Raw genomic sequence first — 18,954 nt, 5'->3', positions numbered from 1 at the left:
ATTTTACAAAGTTGAAGGGTGACGTCACGGTCTGTGTGGGCGGGGCATGGGTGTGTATTGACCGGTGGCGTCAGAAGTACAGCGACACTCGTTTGACAGCACGTACGCTAATCGTTAGTTTGTGGTTTTGTCAGTTCTAAGTTCAAAGTGGCGAGGTGCAGGCTCCGTAAAGTACATACGAGCGAGGAGGAAAGCGGAGAAGGATTTGAAATAGAGAGAGAACCGAACAAGAAGGTTTCCGGCTTGCTGCGGGCGGCTCGGTGACAGCCTCGCTCCCGCCTCCCTCCCTCGGGCACTGAGACTTCTTCACGCCGCCAGAGAAGCACCAGGATGGAGGGAGACACTCCAGGTTTGTCCCAAACAATTCTTCCTTCTTCATATCGACCATTTGATTTGCTATATATGTAAAAAGAAAAAAAATGTTATGGGATGTTGATTATGAAGCGTCACACTGCAGATAAGACGGCACGCTACTGCTGTATTCGCCAGTTCGTGTAATCAAAGATGGAAATGATAAAAGACGATTGATTGGAATGAATGAGGTTGGTGAGGCAATGACAGAGGGATTTTTCTATCAATTATGCATCACTTTAGTATTCTGCGCTTGCAGTGGAATCTCAAAATAGAGCAGCACTAAGCACTGCCCTCATTGCAACGTTTCCTACAAAAAGAATGACTAAATGTTCAATGAATGGTTACGTGTGGCGCATTTGTCTTTTATTTCTAAAATAGTTTGATACGTTAATTTTTTTTTGCACATTTTAGTTTTTTTTTAAATATTTAAGGTAATATTTGAAAACATATTAATGTAATTACCTCACGTGCTAGCTATTTTTAGATCATCCTTTACCCTAACACAACAAAATTGAGAAAAAATAAGTTTAAAAGAATAAAATATGGGAATTTTTTTTAAAGAATATACTTTTTATATTTATCTTATGGTTTGCATATTATTTTTATTAAATGTACTGATATATTTAAAATTGGTCAGTTATAATTTGTTCCATTAAAAAAAATATTATGTAATTATAGATACTATATTTTTTGCATCTGACTGCACAAAGACAAAACTTTGGTCAGCAATTTTTTTAACATGCCACAACAGACGGTCAGCGATGACATGATGTAAATAGCCTGACAGTAATGGTGTTTCTTTTTCTTTGGCTTTTTGTCTGTACTGCCACCAACCCAGATGTGTTCGAAGGCAGCTTGTTGTGGTCATACTGGTGAGCCCTCCTACCACTATGATTGACACATGTGCAAGGTGTGCACACACATCTTGTCATGAACAAAGCAGAATGAAAATAAAGGAGCTGTCAAATTCACAGCTAAGCAGCCGAATCACAGGGGACCCATTCTGGGTACGTTAATAATGAAAAAACAAAGGATGACACAGAAACGAACGTCAAAAAGCAAGCGTCTCATTAAAATGCACCGATTGTGACCAAGGAAAGTTTCTACTCTGACAGTTTGAAGCTGTGATCTATATTTAGTGTCCAGTCACTGGGGAGGATGCTAACATTAGCGGTTTTATGTTGGTACGGTGGAGGTAGTGGTTGAGAGAGCTGTCTCGCTGTACTGAAGTTCTGAGTTCAAATCTCATTTGCATGCTTTAACTTTTTACCACCAGTTTTTCTTTCCAACTTTGAGCTTTCCCGTCAGTTCAGTTCAAATTGAGAGTGCACTAAAAAGTAGAGAGTGCTGACTCCACTGTGCCGATTCACCACTGCGGCATTTTTTGCTTGAGGATGACTGACGTCGCGGTTCACAAGCGGGTCAACTCTTGACTCTTGATGTCACATGAGACCATGTGGGGGAAAAAAACTTATCATGCCATGTTATGGCTACCATTTCTGTTTGAGTTCAGACAAGTAATAGCAAACCTCTTCTAAAGAAGGTCCAAATTTTAGAATTGGTTGTATTAAAAACTGTTGAGCGATGGATGGCACTGTTATTAACCGCCATAAAAATATACAAATTGAATCCGTTCAGAGAATAACAAAACTCGTAACTCAAATCAGGATATGTGAATTTGTGTAATAGCAAACCTCACCTAAAAGAGCTGCACATTTTGCTTGACCAATGGCTCAATTAACTATTAAATTACATTAATTACTGGAACTGAAATCTGGGGCAATAAAGAAGAATTTTCATATGAAAAGTGCATTTGCCTTTTCTGAGTGTCATCTCGCATCTTATTAGGGCGTGAGAGAAAACTGAGAAACCGACACAAAAAGAGGAACCAGGTGAAAGCGGAAACAGTTGCCGCCTCCGACAACAGGCGCGCCTAGATGGAGTGAATCCACCGTCATCTGGATTAGCTCAAGAACCTCTCCGTGGAATAACTATAGCATCTTTGAGTCTTGCTAAAAGTTTTCTATCAATTTGATTTTTGACTGTTATTAATATTATTAGACATGGGGACAGTAAGCGAACTTTGTGGGTCCAGTCTTCATTTATTCTTGTGTCCAACTGTGGATGTGGTCCAGCAAGTTGCAGGTAACCTTTTAAATGAAATGTTCTAATATTTGTTACGTGTAATTGTTTGAATTTATTCCTGCTGTGGCCGATTAATGGCTGTGAGTAGTGTAGTGGAATACAAAAATGGAAAATCTTCGCAAATTTGAGACATCACTGAGACACATTGCAACATTATTGCGGAAAAGGTCTTTGGTAACAAAAAGTGGTTGGAGTGAGTAAACAATATTTTGACCCAAATTAGAATTACTGTGAAAGCTTAACTCTCTCTGCATTCACATATTTAAAAAATAGATTTATATTTTTGGGTGCCCAGCAGCATTTTTGGAAGGCAAGTCAGTGTTGTTGGCATGACTTGACGGGTTGCGGCGAATCAGCTGCTGACGGAGTGTGACACAAAGGGAAGTGTCGCTGATTTCCAAACGTCTGAATCAGCACACCGCTTGTGCAAATGTGTGAATGTATATCGTGTGTGTGTAAAGAGATGACGTGGATGCTCAATGGGGAAGTTGTTTCTTGTGGTGTGGTAATGCGGGTACAGCACAATCTCGCTAGCCATTGTCACGCAACCTCAGGTAACCTCTGAAGGCCTCACTCATGTTTAATTTTGACCGATTTGTGTCGGTTACGGATGGACGACTATTCATCAGCTCCTCTATGGCATTTTGCATTGTGTGTTAGCATTAAGCTAACTCCAAGTTGTGTGCTTGGAACATAACATGTAATTCCGTTTAAGTTTAGTTTGACAGTAAACTTGAACTGTAACTGACACCAGGCTCACCAACTGGTCAGGACTTGGGTGAAAAAGCGCCTGTAGTGTAATGTAATGACCAACAGGGGTCACTGTTTGCACATTTTCTGTGCATTGATCACATTTCTTTACATGAGTGAAGTCAAAATGAGAAGCCTCTGTGAGTTGTCCCATTTTTTTTTTGCAACAGTTGAAGCATTGTAAAGTTTTCAACTCAACACGAGAAGCATTGTTGCGCGACGCTTAATCACAAGTGCGGCATTCACACACAGCGCAAAGTCATGCAAAACGAACTGTGGTTCTGATCTTTGAGAGGAACAATGTGTTTTTTGATGAGTGACTATTACCTGACACCGCTGCGCGGAATCCGCACATGGAGCGCGTGAGAGCCGGGGGGTGTTTTCACAGGCTGTCACAGGGCAGCATTCCTGCACCTCCAACTGTCTTCTGCCTTCGTGAGCAAGCAGCAACAGGCTCCGTCCTTTTCACTGGAAGTAAAAAAAAAACAAAAACAAAACGTTAATTCTGCATGTATTAGGGGGAAACTAACTTTTGGGGGTAACATTCACTGAAAATCGCGGGTCTTCACGGTATTTATGCTCGAATCCTGAAAGTATTACTTTGGCGCCATCTAGTGGAATTATGGTCTTCTTGTTAGGTTTAATTTTGGGGGGGGGGGGGTATGCGTTAGAGATGCTTTGTTTTGTTGGAAGTCTTTAAACGCACCTAGTGCCGTTCTACATTTTGTGGCATATACATTCAGTTACAAGTTATTTTAAATTATTATGCTGATTCGTGTAATTCGTGTCAGGGCTTGGTCACTATGTGGGTTTTCTCGGAATAAACTTAACTTAAGTGGCAGATAAAGTGGTGAAAACTGCTGAACGTGTCAATCAAGCTACCCGCCCCCACACGGTCCAGCTGTCCCGCCTCTCCCCACCCCCTGAGCTGTGTGCGTGCCTGGGCCAGTGCACAAAAGAGGGTGGAGAGGTGGGCCCCTGAACGCGTCATTGGGCCCTTTTCCTGCACCTTTCGCCCAACACAATGACACCCAGATTGTCATGTATTTTTCTTCAAAATAAGACTTTTTACTGTCACAAAAACACGTTATTGTGTTTTTAGTTAGACGTATTGCACTCTATGTAATATTAGACGAACCCCAACTTGTATTTCATGTTTATTTTCTCTGTACACATATGACCAAAACGACTGGGTGGTTTATTGCGAAAATATGGACCGGAACTGGCTTGTAGTTTTTGGCTGTCTTGATAGACTGACGCACCCCCTCCCTCCTCACACACAAACGCACACACAGGAGTGCCCGACAGGACAAGGGTGGACCTTTTGACTGAAACTTCCAGTAGATTTAACTGCTCCCTTTAACTGTCTACTGCCTAACTCTCCCGAGATAATATTTAAAGTTGTTAGTTGAAAACACAGAGACGAATTAATTAACTTTGGACGCTTGAAAAGGCTCGTCGAACTTTAGTGTCGGACTCGAAAGCAGCACGCAGACAAGAAGACAGACAGAAAACATGGTGTTAAAGTCTGAAGACGGCGTGGGTGAGTCAAACTCTTTTGACTTGTCATACTTATATAAATATAATGGAAATAATATTAACGTAATACCATATTAACTTTCGAGTCAGGTCCGGAAGTCGCTATTAGCATTTATTTCCGGTTTTTAAAAGTTCTATTTTCTTCTACAGGTATATAGGATGTTTATTTTCTCATTACTTAGTCTCATATTGTAGTTCTGTGTACTTTTTGTAGAATTTGAAAATACTACAATGCACTTGTGCTTCACATTCCGAGATTCTGGGTTCGAATCTGGAACCTGTGAGGCGTTTGTATTGTTCTCCTCCTGCTTTGAGTGTGTGTTCTTTGGTTACTCCAGCATCCTCCCACATTTCAAAACCATTCATATCAGGTTCATCAAGTATTTTTTATTGTCCGTGTGAGTGTGAATGGATGTTATATAAAGGCTGTGATTGGCTTGTGACCAGTCCAGGGTGTCCCTGGGCTGGGACAGGTTCCAGATCAACCTAATCAGGACTACAAAATGGATGGATGTTCACTGTTGTGCGGCCCTCATAATCCCTGAAATGGCCCCTGGAGGGTTTGTTTATGTCAATAAATGGGGGAGTTTTTAGACGGGTGATTAGACATTTGACATCTGACACCGCTTTCAGTCATCAAACTGAAAATGAAGTTCTAATGAACACAAAATATGTTTCAGTTGAAGTATTTTTTTAGAAACGTAGGGAAAAGTACCTTGCTCTGTTTGCCAAGGGAACTAAGATTCATGATCGCTTTCTATTCCTGTAGCTAACATTCAAAGAACACAAATACAATTGATGTACATAGAATAAAGTGAATAATCAATAACTTTATTTTTCTTTAATTTGTGCTCTAAGGCTTCTTTCTCTAGCGTCACCAAGACCTCTGTAGGCCTACGTCTATCCGACATTGTCATAAAATGGCTATTAAAGTGACGCATGTAATCGGAATAGGTCACATCGCATGAACACAGTTGACCAAAGATGTTGAATCATAATAATTTCAATTGGAATGACAATTGGTCACCCGATTAAAGAGGTGAACATTCATGTGGGTTAAATGTCATATTTAGCGCACACTCTGTAGCAACAGGTGTGAAGCACGACCACACACACCCCCTTACGTGTTCTCACGTTACCCCTCTTGAATGTTTTATAACCCCAACAAAGTGTGCTAGCAACAAGCCCAACAATGCGCTTCAGTTGCAGGCGGCGTTAATTAGCCCACGCCAACTGCACGAACGCTAATCGTATTAGCCTCGGTCTCGCTGACTGATCCTGTTATGTTCTGCCGCGATGAGACGGCCACACAGCTGCTTTGTTGTCCATGTGTCTGTGCCGCATGTTGGCGGGTGGGCCCGTCGAGTTAAAAGTAGTCGTGATGAACGGCTGCACCGCAAGTCGCCGGTGGTTTGATTTACCCCCGCCACAATCTTTACGTCTCGCCACAATCTTGTTTTATTTTCTCATGTTTTTGCGTTGGTGGACGCCCTTTTTCCACTCAACTCAGCACTTTTGAGTAAAATGCAGTCAGAAAATTGTGTTTTTACATTGGTCTGGTGTTACTAAACTACAACCATTTGTGCGGGGAAAAATGCCAAATCATTAAGAAATGGGAATCCCCAAGGTTTTGCAGTTTCAGACAGTTTCTATCCCCGAAATAGAAATAATATGTTCCAGGGTTAGAAATGTGAATTAACTGTTTACGTTGAGAAGTCTCAGCCACTTTCATTTTTTTAGGCACGTGTGCAGCAGGTACTAACATGCCTTGCAGTTGCGTTGTCCTCACCGCAAAATGGCGGCTCTGGTCTGCAGGTACGCCTTGCGGGTATCACACAAAGAAGTGAAACTATAAATATGACGTGCTTTGTTTGTTAGATGTAAATACAGAGAGCAAACACCCCAGAGAGAGAAAAAAAAGCCTTCCCAAAGGACAGGTGTGTTCCACTTGTGTGTGAGAACCAACAAACAGGAAGCTCCAGCATTTGAAACTACGCCACACAGGATGTGGCAACTTTCTGTCTTTGCTACAAACTCGCGAAGGTGATTTTTAAAGCAGAAAAAACCCCAAGAATGTACTTTCACAACAGTACACATACACAGTACTTTGCTAAAAGTACACATAAGTACCGATTCAACTCCTGTATTTAAAAAAACAAGTTTCAACAGATGTATTTGTATTTTTTTACTTCCCACCATCATACTAGAAATATTCACACGGGCTTGTCTGGATGTGTTGCCCTTTCCGAGAGGATGTTGATAATCGGTCGTCCACGATAAGAATCGAGGCTAGTGGCCGCCGGAGCACAAAGGCTCGCATTGTGCGGGTCCAAACGGCACTTCCGCTTCCAGGGGTGTCCGCACCAGCCTGTACAAACAACGAAATGATTAAGAGAAAGCAACGTCTTTTTAGCGTCCACCACGACGGATTACGCGCGTGTGATTATTCGAGTGCAGCCGTGGGATGTTTGTGTTTTCTCCGTTTGTTTTGATTCTGAAGCTGGGGCCGCCTCGCTTTACATTCCCTTCGACATTCCTTCACAGCGGCCTCGTTGTGCTAGTTGAACCAACATTTTTTGCAGACGTGAGGTCGCAAGCACATGTCTTGAACACACATGACGCAACACTCCATCATCTTACTCAAGGTCCCGGTATGTGTCACTAAACTATCCCGTGGAGAGTAATGATTGTCCTAAGCATAGATGTGCATTGTCGAGTGAGCCAGGCGTTAATCGGTATGACTCGTCAGGAGTGAGAGTGTCCCGCCGTGACGGGCTGACTCATGTCTGCCTGTGTTGGAGCTCCTGGCTTCTCCACAGATAACTTCATGCTCACAAATAGTCTTTTTTTGTTTTGTTAGCGTAGCATAATTCCCCGGCGCCTGTATGGTGCAATAGATCAGTTTTAGATATTCTGGCCTGGCAGTTAACCCAAAATGTAGAAAAATATGACGCAAGTATTGCTGCTTGCGGCTCTTCAAATAATATCAAGTGAAGAACATCTGCGATGTGTCTTGTCTTGTTTGTTTTCGCCTCGTCTGTCCTCCCTATATTGTTTTTTTTTTTTATGAGAGGAGGAGGAGGAGGCAGAGTAAGGAATGGCCACAGGGTGGAGCCTCCACATTTAAAGCTTGCAAAGGCAAAATAGAGAAATGGGATGGAGACGGGGGAGGAGGGAGGCTTCTTCCCACGTGTCTCGAGCTGGAAGCCGGCAGGGAGCTGCTCATTCCGCCGTGCAGCTGGAAAACACTGCGTAGCATCTATTTTTGCCTCATGAGGATGGACGCCTTGCTCGAAGGGAACTGAGCAAATGATTTTTTTTTTTTTAAAAACAAATCCAGTGTCATTTGGGAAGTCTTGGACTAGATAAGAAACCCCAAAAACTGGGCAGCTTGGCGTTTTTGTCATTCAGGTGAGTGGTCGGAGTTTGGGAATCCGTCTTGTTATGGTGAACTCGTTAAGATCGATCTGTCAAAGTTCGGAAGTTTAATTCGTGTAATTTAATTCTGATATTTTCGTGAGACCAAGACTAAGAATTTGTCCCTTCATTTGCACCTAGTCGCGGAATTCTTCTGATCCCACTTTAACTCACCCTGGGATCATTCCACCGACTCAGTTTCTATCCCACGCCGTCACGACTGCACAACGTTCCTTCTATTTCCTCCCACAGTCCAGGTCGGATGCTTTGGGGATTTACGATTCATAACCGGTGGTCTCGTCTTCTCATGTGTGCGGCAATAAAGAGTCAGGAGGTCAATGGTGAGCAAGTTTATTTGGGATGCTGCCCATTTGAGTGACTTTTGAAACCCCCGCTGGTCTTTGTTCCAGGTTGTTTGGTTTTAGGTCCGAATAGCGTGTGTGTGGTCTTCACAGCAATCCCAGAGGGACTTGTTGTAATGACGTTTAGTCTGCTTATGAATCTTACATCACCTTTTGCCTAATGGACGATGGTGTTGGCGGGCGTCCATAGGTTAGTGATGGATTGTCCACGTGCTTGCGACTTGCGCTGAATGCATTATGACATGGACCGCTTGGAGTTGCTCCCAGCACTCTTATTAGTTTCGGTTTGGGGTCGATTGATTGGAGCCTTGAGGGTTGAGGAGCAAGATATCTTCACGTAAGGATGGCCCAACATCCGTTTCCCTCGTTAAGCCTAATGAAGCTTGTCTTTGGACCAGATGGTTGCTGTTGCTTGAAATAGAAACGTTAGTCATGTTGCGGTGGAAGGACATAAAAAAGTGCTTCAGGTCAATCCAGGTTTTCCAAGGGTGTGTTCAGACTTGACAGTCTTGGGATTGGTTCAGTCCAATTCTGGTTTTGTGATAGTGTCTACGCAGACTCGCAAACCCAAGATCAAGTGAGCTTATATAAAGGTCGACTCTTATGCATTAGTTCCCCACCTTCCCCACTTGCCCTTCTCGTTTACGCCCTTTCTCGTTTTTCTTCCTTTCCGATGACTGCTTCTTTTCATCGGGTCGGGCCAGGCCAGACGTTGGCTGACTAACAGCCAAGTAGTGACTCTCAGACAAGAAGGGAAACAAGTAGCTCTCGGCATTTAATTTGAGTGGATGGTTTCCTGCCTGCGGTGCTGCTTATGTTCTTGGAAATGACAGACGCTTGCTAGCAACCTAGATGAGGCCTCTTTTTGTCCTGGTCCGTTCTGGACCTTATTGAGAGCGTTTTTTCCCAAAATACTCAACATCAATTAATTCGCTGCCAGTGACGATTATAGATGTCAAAAATTCATTTTAACTGGACTGGCAGGGAATCGGTTAATGACAAAGCTGGTTAGCTTGTGATGCTATAGGTTAATGGCAGCCAATCATCAGTCAACCTTTTGACAGTATATTGGAATTTAAAGCACCCTGCTAATTAAATGTTACGTGTAGCGCTTCTCTCCGTCGACATTAGCATTATGTTGCTAATTATTCACAGCCATCCACCAAGTCAGCATGGGCCATGCACCGCGCTAGCCTTTGAACCCTACCACTGATGTCATGAGGTTGAGAAAAAGTTTAACCCTGGAGTTAATTGGTGCCTGTTGTTGGCCGGTATATGTGGTAGAAGATCTGGTCTGCAATAATCCTCGATGTCGTCCCCGATGTTCTTTTTGGTGCCTTGTCCGCTAATCTCCCGTTTTTTCCTAGTGCCGGACGATCTTACTCCGGAGGAGCAGCAGGAGCTGGAGAACATCCGCCGGCGCAAGCTGGAGCTGCTGGAGGACATTCAGGTACTGTCAAGAATGCAGTTTTTCTTTTACAGGCTTCCCAATTTAAAGAAAAACCAAAATCTGTCATGAAGTGTTGCCTCTGTGGCTGAGTCTTTATATTTGGACTTGCAAAACAATGTCAAAATATTTGCTCGAACTCATTCACCACGCCTTCGTTCTCCCACCACTTTGTCTACAAATTCCCCCGCCACACATTTTAACCCAAGTGGAATGTCGGGAATTTCCTACCCAGATCTCATTTCCCCCAGAAAAAACATTTGGGCTATCTCCATTTAAAATGGTCGCCATCTACTGAGTGACGTGATGGGGAGTTTTAAACGCATCATGTGAAGCATTCAGATGAAATATGGGTGATTAGACAATTGACACACAAGGGTGACAGATTGTCACACCCGACGTCCAGATGTCCCCACGAGAGAGTCGGCTTCCAACTGTCCTTGCAGACAAACACCGCAGGCTGACACCCGCACTTTAATGAGCCTTGACTGGCATTGCCGCCCGAAAATACGCCCTCTTCTCCATATTTGGTCGTAGCGCCCCCCCCCCCCGGGCCCCTCGCTGACTCCCACGCCCTCCTCCGCCGGCCGTGCGGGTCAAGGCCTCTTGTGTGCGCCCGGCCATTGTTTGCGGAGGCGAGCATTCGAGGAATGCGTTGGGATTGCGCAGATCTTGACGACACAGATGTTGCCTTTGTGGTGCGGCCCGGAATAAATCGTTATGCACGGGACTTGGATATGAATCCGGCCTTTATCACTCAATACGGGACATTGACATAAAACTGGAGGCTAATGGGACTGTTAGCATAAATAACATGACATAAATGAGGTTTTGTCTCTGAAGGCTACATTTACGTGAAACCAACAAACTTTTTTTAATTTAAAATGAGACTGCCCCCAAATTCTCTGACATATAATGACTCGACCATAAATTGGAAAGAATTAACAAGTGAACTCTGTTTTGTTTTCCCCAGCGGCTAAAGGATGAGATAGCAGAGGTCACCAACGAGATTGAGAACCTGGGTTCCACCGAGGAGAGGTAAGATGGATGGACCTTTTATAGGTTTTGAGATAGAACCCAGAGATGCCTTCATTTACAGCCTGTGAAAAAAAACATTCCCTTCACGCCCCCCCCGACGGCAAACATCACCTCGCCTGTCGCCCAAATTGACTCGTTTGCCTTCTATTTACTTAGCAAATGAAGGCGTCAATTATTGATCGTCGATGGTAATCTCGTCACATCGAATACTCCTCCCACATTGGCCGTGCTTTTAAGGCACTTTAAATGTTTTATCCGGCGCACACCCCACATGATGGCAGGCCTCATTGAATAATGCAGCGGGCCGAGGCAGACAATACGCGGTCCCGAGGGAAAGGGGGCGCGGGGGTCGACTACTTTGGTCAGAGAGATCCCATCAACGGCAGATAAATCATGGCGCACTTTGGCGTTCCTCCCAAACCCATTAAGGCTCCTCGATGGCATCGCGGCGACACCGCACCATCACGTTGGTCTGTTGTCTGCTGCCGTTTGACTTAAAGAAGCTCAGCAGCAGACAAAAGCCAAAGGAATCTCACCGGGGGTTGCGGGAGAAGGTCGCCGTGGCGACAGAAGTACCTTGAGAACTCCACCCTGAACAGCTCCAGGCCTGAGAATGAAATTCTTCCCATAATCGGGATTAGTCACAGCAGCCAGGGTCGACGTGAATAGTTGGCGGGAAATATCATTTGGTAATGCGATTTATGAGTCACGTTGGATAAGATGACTCGTCTGTTTGATAAATGAATCAGGGAAGTGGCTTATAGCTGATAATTGGGAAAAATGCTTGGGTCAGACGGCATGCTAGCCTTGTGGTTTGGACGTCTGGCACCTAGCTTCAAGGTTCGGGGTTTGAGTCGATCTTCATAGTCCTACCTTCATAAATATCTAATTTATCTGACCTTCCAGGAAAATCATGCAGAGGAACAAACAGGTGGCCATGGGCCGTAAGAAATTCAACATGGACCCCAAAAAGGTAGGCCGGTGATTAGCATGAAACCTCACGTGTGTGAAAGAGGATTTTTTTTTGACCTCCCGCATGTCCTTTGTCACTCTTCCAGGGAATTCAGTTCCTCATTGAGAACGACCTGCTGAAGAACACGAGCGATGACATCGCTCAGTTCCTCTGCAAGGGGGAAGGTTTGAACAAAACTGCCATTGGGGATTACCTCGGGGAAAGGTGAGGACCTTAGCAAGTGCATAGTTTCCACCGTGCTCACTTTCCACCGAAATACTTTTCTGTTCCCGCATTTGGATAACGTCTGCTCCTCACTCATCTCCATCTGCTTTCAATTGTCTTAGTCACTCTTAAGTGACGCGCTCAAGACACTGTCTGCATCATTTAAGGGAAATTAAAGCTCGGACTCCACAGCCCGACGTTGCTTTACAAGTACGTGAAAATGATGCGGGGCTCGTTTTCGGAATGCGAGGATTACGGGTCAGACAGTCACGTATTAAAGGCGAGGTCCGGGAACGGCTGTTTTCACTCTGCACGCTTTAAGGCAATTGCTGGTCCGCTGGGAGTGATGCGGCGTGAGGCTCCCGGGGGAAGATCATCTACTCTGAAGGGCGTACGGGTCACGGGATGATGTCATCATCCAGATGAGATGTTAAACGAATTAGCAAAGGGGCGAGCCTTCTGATGGGAGCACAATCCCTTTACGACCAAAACATCTTCAGTCACGCTTTAAAGGCCTCAACAATCAGACTGAGACATTTTGTTCAAATTAGGGTGTTCCTCTTATTATCTTCTCAAATGTATTTCCTTGTTTGCCTCGTAGAGATGATTTCAACATCCAGGTCCTTCACGCTTTTGTTGAACTTCATGAATTCACAGACCTCAACCTGGTTCAGGCCCTGCGGTAAGACGACACACAATTGCTACATACCCCAAAAAACCAAACCGTGCCCTAACGGCGACCTTTGCCCTCACAGACAGTTCCTGTGGAGCTTTCGGTTACCGGGAGAAGCCCAGAAGATCGACCGTATGATGGAAGCCTTCGCTCAGCGCTACTGCCAATGCAACCCCGGCGTTTTCCAATCCACAGGTGCCAGCTAAGAACCTTTTCAATTTAGCTCCCACATAATCATGATTGAGTGCTTGATATTTCAGTCGAGGACGGCCTAATGGCGTGCCGAGCTACTTTACTTTCTTCCGCAGACAGAAAGTCTGCCCAGCTAGTCTTTTAGTCCGCCTTTTGGGAATAATGCGCATAGATGAGCGGCTTTATCATGGATGCAGATGGACGTGCATAATGCATGTGGGGCCGTACAACACATCAAGTGCTGCTTTGTCAGCTGCATGATCGGCCTTTCAATAGAAAAGTGGCCGCGCTAAGCTAACTTTCAGACTGCGGAATGCCCATCAGGTCTTGAGTGTGCCGCATGTGTTCCAGACACCTGCTACATCCTATCCTTCGCCATCATCATGCTCAACACTAGCCTCCACAACCCCAACGTGAAGGACAAGCCCACCGTCGAGCGCTTCATCTCCATGAACCGGGGCATCAACGAGGGCGGAGACCTACCCGAAGACCTGCTCAGGGCGAGTTTGGCTTCAAGGCTGCTTTCGGTCCCATTCCGAGGCGCCGCGTATTAACCGCGTCTTTTCTCCCAACGCAGAATCTCTACGAGAGCATCAAGAATGAGCCTTTTAAAATCCCAGAGGACGACGGCAACGACCTCACACACACCTTCTTCAACCCGGACCGAGAAGGCTGGCTCCTTAAACTGGGTGAGTGACGATCACTTGATAGCCTTAAAAGACAAATATCATCATACAATAGGCTTTGTTGTCGGGCAGGTAGCAGCACATCCATCAAGTGGGTTAAAAATGAGGTCACCAACCTGTGAATGTGTGCGTGTGTGTTTGTGAAACACACTTCATGCAGCCGCCATGTTCTCATGAATTATGAATGAGGCCTTGAGATCAGACCACCATATGTGAAGGCTTATAAATGTTTCAAGATGGATGCATACATTCACATAAGCACGGGAAAGGAAGTCAATCAAGTGTGCGTCTGAACGTGAACGTACTTTTAGTGCGCTTAATTTTCCGCACCATTAAAACTGTGAGCAGGTGTCCTTATGGAAGATTTAATTATATAATTAGCATGTTTCCAAGACGACAGTTTTAAATCAGCATTCACACGTCTCCTGTAGGTTTATATTCGAGATGTACATATAAAAGACACTTTTGGGCTGCCTTACTGCATTCCAGATGTTCCACAGGTCAACTGATGGTAGCTGAAAATAATAGCGCTTGGATTCCTCAACACTCCCCTCCTTCTGTTTCCTCCTCCTTGTTCTGATTCACGCTGATTTGTGAAAAGTCAATCGTGCTAATCACTGTGAATCCGGACAACTGGCTGACGTCAGACGTCTTCCTCTAAACGAAAAAAAAAAATCAAGGTGGAGGATAAAATAAATCGTCAATATGGAGCCAAGGCTTTTTGGTGTGCACAGCTCCACCATGTGGCGAATAGAAGTACAACAACAGCCTGAAAGCCAAATGAACGTCACTGTGGTGCAATAATTCCTTCTCATTTATTTAATTTGATGATTTATTTTGTTTCCTTTTCCCTCTTCGTTTGTTTGTTCCCATGATTTTGGCTGTTGTCTTTCCTACCTCAGGAGGTATGTACACCTGTTCTTCCCAAACCAACCAAACAAAAACAAAAGACCTGCTCCATCTCTCTCTCTCAGCTCTCCGGTGCTTTTGGTGGTGCGCCATTATTGCTTTTTGTTCTCCTCCGACATCCAGCTGGGTTTTTTATTTTCCATGTCTGTGGATATTTCTGTTTGTCCCTTCCATCGACGCATTTCCAACTTCAGATGTTTGTCTGTTCAGTCGACTCACCGCGCTGGCGGTTTTTTGATTTTTGTGTCCTGTCATTTTATCTCTGTGGGTGGTTGGCTGCCACCCTCGCGGGCTCCTCTCGCTTTCTGACCGCTCCCACCGAGGTCTTCTGATGGTCACTATCTTTTTCATGTGGCTTTTGGTTTCGTCGTCCTAAAGCTGCATTATACCCTTTCCTCCATCCAGTAGAGCAGCCACATCAAGATTTTGCTCTGTGTGTATGGAAAGGGAATACTGCAGCTTTTCAACTATGTGGCTCTTCTCTTTGCTATTCAATGGATCGGATGGGTGCGTGCTACGTGGCTGGAGAAAGCGGTGCGGCCAGCAAAGTGTTTTGATTGGATACCACCGACCGAATCCAAGTGGTCACAGAATTAGCCATCGTAATCCTTAAAAGCTGCCAGCATCCCGCCGTGCCTCCACTTGAGCATGCACCCGCTCAACCCTCCCTTAGCAACAATGTGCCGGGACCGCTACCCAGCTATTCTTGCATCGGAGGAGTTCGCTCTCTTCTTAGTCGGAGTGCGAGGAAAGCCCCCACCCCCCTTGACCATTTTATGGTGTTTGACCATAGCTTGAATGGCTGCATATGTGCGGTGCCTACGGGCCGTGACTTAAACTCCGTCTTTCCTATCGCAGTAGATGTACGTCAACTAACATGGTGGTGGGCTCACATAGTCTAGACTTGTAGCTAACCAAGAGCCCAACAGGAAATTCGACGCTTAAGAGTAGCAGAATGTAGCTGCAGGCTCCTGACCCTCATTGGCATCCTGTTTGGGGGGGGGCATCTGCTTATGTAGATCAGGTTTCCCCGCACAGGAAACTAGCCTGCTGTGTTTAAGGTGAGAGGTCAGGTAGGGTCAGCGATGCCCGAGTTAATGAAAAGTCCCACCGGGCGTGAAAGGGGGTGTGGCCTTGTAAAGAAAGACCAGATGATGAAGTGTTTTTTTTTTTTACTCATACATTGGGGGGGGGTGTTTTCACTCCAATTTCACTTGATATCAATTGCAATATGATAATAACAGTTACAGATAGTATTCTAAAAATAAAGGCATCGATGTCACCTCTATTTTCCTGGCAGGAAATGAATTTTCATATTCTGGTTCCGCCTAATTTTCCAGTCCAGTTTCATGTAATGTTGCCCTATTCTCGTTTCATTGATCTACAATAAAGTCCCCCACCCCACCCTTCTGGATGTTCCAGTAATGTGTGTTTCAAACTCTATTTATGGGGCGGGTGATGTCAGTTGTAGTATAAAAATAAAAGCGGCCTATCAAACACCTGCGTGTGTGTGCGGGAATGCAGTATTGGTATGCAAGTGGAGTAGCGGCCCCACACTGCGTCCTTTACGAGGTGTGTGTTTATCGGGCCAGATGAGGCCAGCAGCAAGTTTTCAATGACCTCATCAAAGCAGCACTTGAGTTTCTTTCTACCTATGGTGGTGGTGGTGGTGGTGTGGTGAGTGCATGACGGGACCCGGCGCACCATTTTGTGCGCGGGCGACTCGTCGGGAGCTTCCATCTGTCTGCCTGCTCACGTCTGTCCGCCTGCGTGTTGCTAGACTCAACGCTTTGCCTCCTGCGCTTTCTCCTCCTTCCCACCGAGCCCATCTGATGGTTTTGATTTGCCACGCAGGAGGCCGAGTTAAGACCTGGAAGCGACGATGGTTCATCTTAACCGACAACTGCCTCTACTACTTTGAATACACGACGGTGAGCACCACGTTACCTTAGTGCCGCTCTGACGCCGGGCGTCTCACTGAACTTGTTGTGTCTTCTTCACGTGCGCAGGACAAAGAGCCGCGAGGGATCATCCCATTGGAGAACCTCAGCATCAGGGAAGTGGAGGACAAGAAGCCTGTAAGCACACTGCACTCTTGTGTCTCGTTTTGGCACTACACGTAAAAATTCCTCGTTTTATTTCCCTCCATGACGGTGGTCTTTCTTTCCGCCACAGAACTGCTTTGAGCTTTTCATCCCCGACAACAAGGACCAAGTGATCAAGGCGTGCAAGACGGAGGCCGACGGTCGCGTGGTGGAGGGCAACCACACCTTCTACCGCATCTCCGCCCCCACCACCGAGGAGAAGGACGAATGGATGAACAGCATCAAGTACGTAACTAAGGGCTCCTCTTCTCAAAAAAATATTTTTCCAGAGGCCACCTTAAACAAATACTTGAAATGTCCGCAGGGCCGCCATCAGCAGGGACCCCTTTTACGAGATGCTGGCCGCCAGAAAGAAGAAGGTGTCGTCCATGAAGAGACACTGAGGAGCCCCGCCCCACGCTCACCATGTTGCACTTGACGGAGCAGATGGGGGTTCTCCTCGCTTTTTTTGGACTCAGCCGGTCAGGAAAGCAGGAAGCGCGCCGGATGCTCAGGATGGAGTCAAGCCAAGTCGCCCATCGCTTCCTGAAAAACAAAACACTCTGTAAGGCAGCCCCCCCAACACGCACTCCACCCGGCACATCGAACTCAGCAGGTCTGAACGCGCGGCAACAAAATAGTCCTCATAAGAAAAGAACTTTTCCAAAAGGCTTTAACATGTTTGGATACGTCTTTTTACAGCTTTACTCCCTTTTTTTGCTTTTGTATGCAAATGTTGGGAAATGCCAACAATTGGGTGACTTTATAGATACATTTCCTTCCATAATTGGTATTCTCAAGAGAAATGCTGCTGGTTAGCGATAGCAAATCAGTCCGAAGAGTAATAACTAGATAATAGTAGACGTTGTTTATGCACAAGTTCCATACAGAAGCTTTAGAAGACCACCGGTAGAAGTTCAACTGTGGCTCGTCTCAGGTTATCAAACCAAAACAGGTTTTTTTTTTTTTTTTGCGATTAGGAATACCTGATGTTTCTTACGCTTCCGCTATTTCCAGTGCACTAACATGTAGAGAATTGAAAGAAAACAATCATATTGCTAGTCAGTATTGGTTTATTTATCAACCTTTTTGTACATACTTAAATGTATAGTATTTGTTTTTCAAGATTTGTTTCACTATTAGTCGTGCCATCTTTTATTTTTTAAACCTTGTTAAGAAAAATTCTCTTGTCATTTAATCGAGTTAAAATAAAGTAAAATAAAAAATCGGTCAAGAAAAAGTATAGTTGTGTGTTATGGACGGCAGGGGGCGTTATGAGACTACTAAGTGCAGCCTGAGGAAAGGCTTCATATAATCCCTTACAATCAATCCTTAATGTTCTAATAGGCCCACTGGCTGGTTGCTTGTTCACTGATACAAAAGCCCGACTTTCTTCCAGTTAATTTTCTGCATATAAATTAAACATCTGCATGTTTTTCTAGCCTGAAGCAATTCCACAGCTTCACGTGTGCATGTGTGTCCGATCTCAGCATATATGCAGCGGAAATATGTACATTATGCCCGGAAAATTGCTCTTACTTTCGTGAATACTTTCAATGGATTGGACACTCATGCAGTGAACATCAGGTGAGAGAGGATTGCAGTTTACAAATAAGCAACGTGATGGAGGACACAAGGTCACACACAACCTTGAATGATCACATCTCAGCCGTCGAAGATGATAATGGTTATGATGCTCTCTGTGAGTGGGGAAAATGGTGACCCCGTGACTCCCTCGTGAGACGTCACTACAAACAGCAAAACACAGTAAAGCTGGATGACACCACTAAAGCCGAATGAAAAATTATACACTGCAGAATTGTCCAGAGCAGGGCTGAAGGCGAGCACTTTTCAACACGAGCAATTCGATTAACCATCTGAAGAAACTCAGTCTGAGACATACCTCGGAGCGACCGCAACGGCTCGAGATGATAACTGTTACACTGCTGGGTTAATAAAGTTTCCTACTCTGGCTCAGATGTCACACAGAGCTGTTTCTCAGCACCATGCGGCCGCATACAAAGTGAGCTGATGAGCTCTGTGTTACACTTTGTGGATGAAAATCCAAACGGGGTTACTGGAAACAGATGTTGAGAAGCTTTTTTAATAATAAAGACCCTGTTCCATAATTTGTTTTCAAATAATATTTGGTTAAAATAAAACTCCGCGGAAACAAACTGG

The 18,954-nt window shown here is 45.0% G+C and overlaps 1 protein-coding gene across 3 annotated transcripts; it reads left to right on the top strand.

Annotated features, from left to right (window-relative positions):
* Positions 1-110: 110 nt before the first annotated feature.
* LOC148384059 (cytohesin-1) lies at positions 111-18,013 on the top strand. Of its 3 annotated transcripts, none has more exons than XM_088357545.1 (13): positions 111-349; positions 9,935-10,017; positions 10,988-11,052; positions 11,959-12,025; positions 12,111-12,229; positions 12,831-12,911; positions 12,985-13,097; positions 13,446-13,594; positions 13,672-13,783; positions 16,544-16,620; positions 16,699-16,767; positions 16,865-17,019; positions 17,099-18,013. In XM_088357545.1, exons 1-13 carry the CDS (start codon positions 331-333, stop codon positions 17,175-17,177), a joined length of 1,188 nt encoding a protein of 395 aa, XP_088213671.1. In that variant the 5' UTR covers positions 111-330; the 3' UTR covers positions 17,178-18,013. The 3 variants fall into 3 exon arrangements, with proteins under 3 accessions (XP_088213671.1, XP_088213668.1, XP_088213670.1); XM_088357542.1 differs by lacking the exon at positions 111-349 and adding an exon at positions 2,297-2,499; XM_088357544.1 differs by lacking the exon at positions 111-349 and adding an exon at positions 4,514-4,792.
* Positions 18,014-18,954: the final 941 nt, after the last annotated feature.

This window comes from Syngnathus floridae, chromosome 17 (assembly GCF_059516105.1).
Source record: "Syngnathus floridae isolate MCC-2025c chromosome 17, RoL_Sflo_1.0, whole genome shotgun sequence".
In the NCBI taxonomy this organism is placed as follows: domain Eukaryota; kingdom Metazoa; phylum Chordata; class Actinopteri; order Syngnathiformes; family Syngnathidae; genus Syngnathus; species Syngnathus floridae.
Note: the sequence above shows the minus strand (reverse complement) of the source record. Positions and strands in the feature narration are given on the sequence as shown.

Excerpts from the sequence above, each read along its gene's own strand:
- LOC148384059 (XM_088357542.1), top strand. The coding sequence starts at position 2,418 with ATGGGGACAGTAAGCGAACTTTGTGGGTCCAGTCTTCATTTATTCTTG. Across the intron at positions 13,595-13,671 it reads TACCCGAAGACCTGCTCAGG|AATCTCTACGAGAGCATCAA; the intron begins GCGAGTTTGGCT and ends CTCCCAACGCAG. Across the intron at positions 16,621-16,698 it reads ACTACTTTGAATACACGACG|GACAAAGAGCCGCGAGGGAT; the intron begins GTGAGCACCACG and ends TCACGTGCGCAG.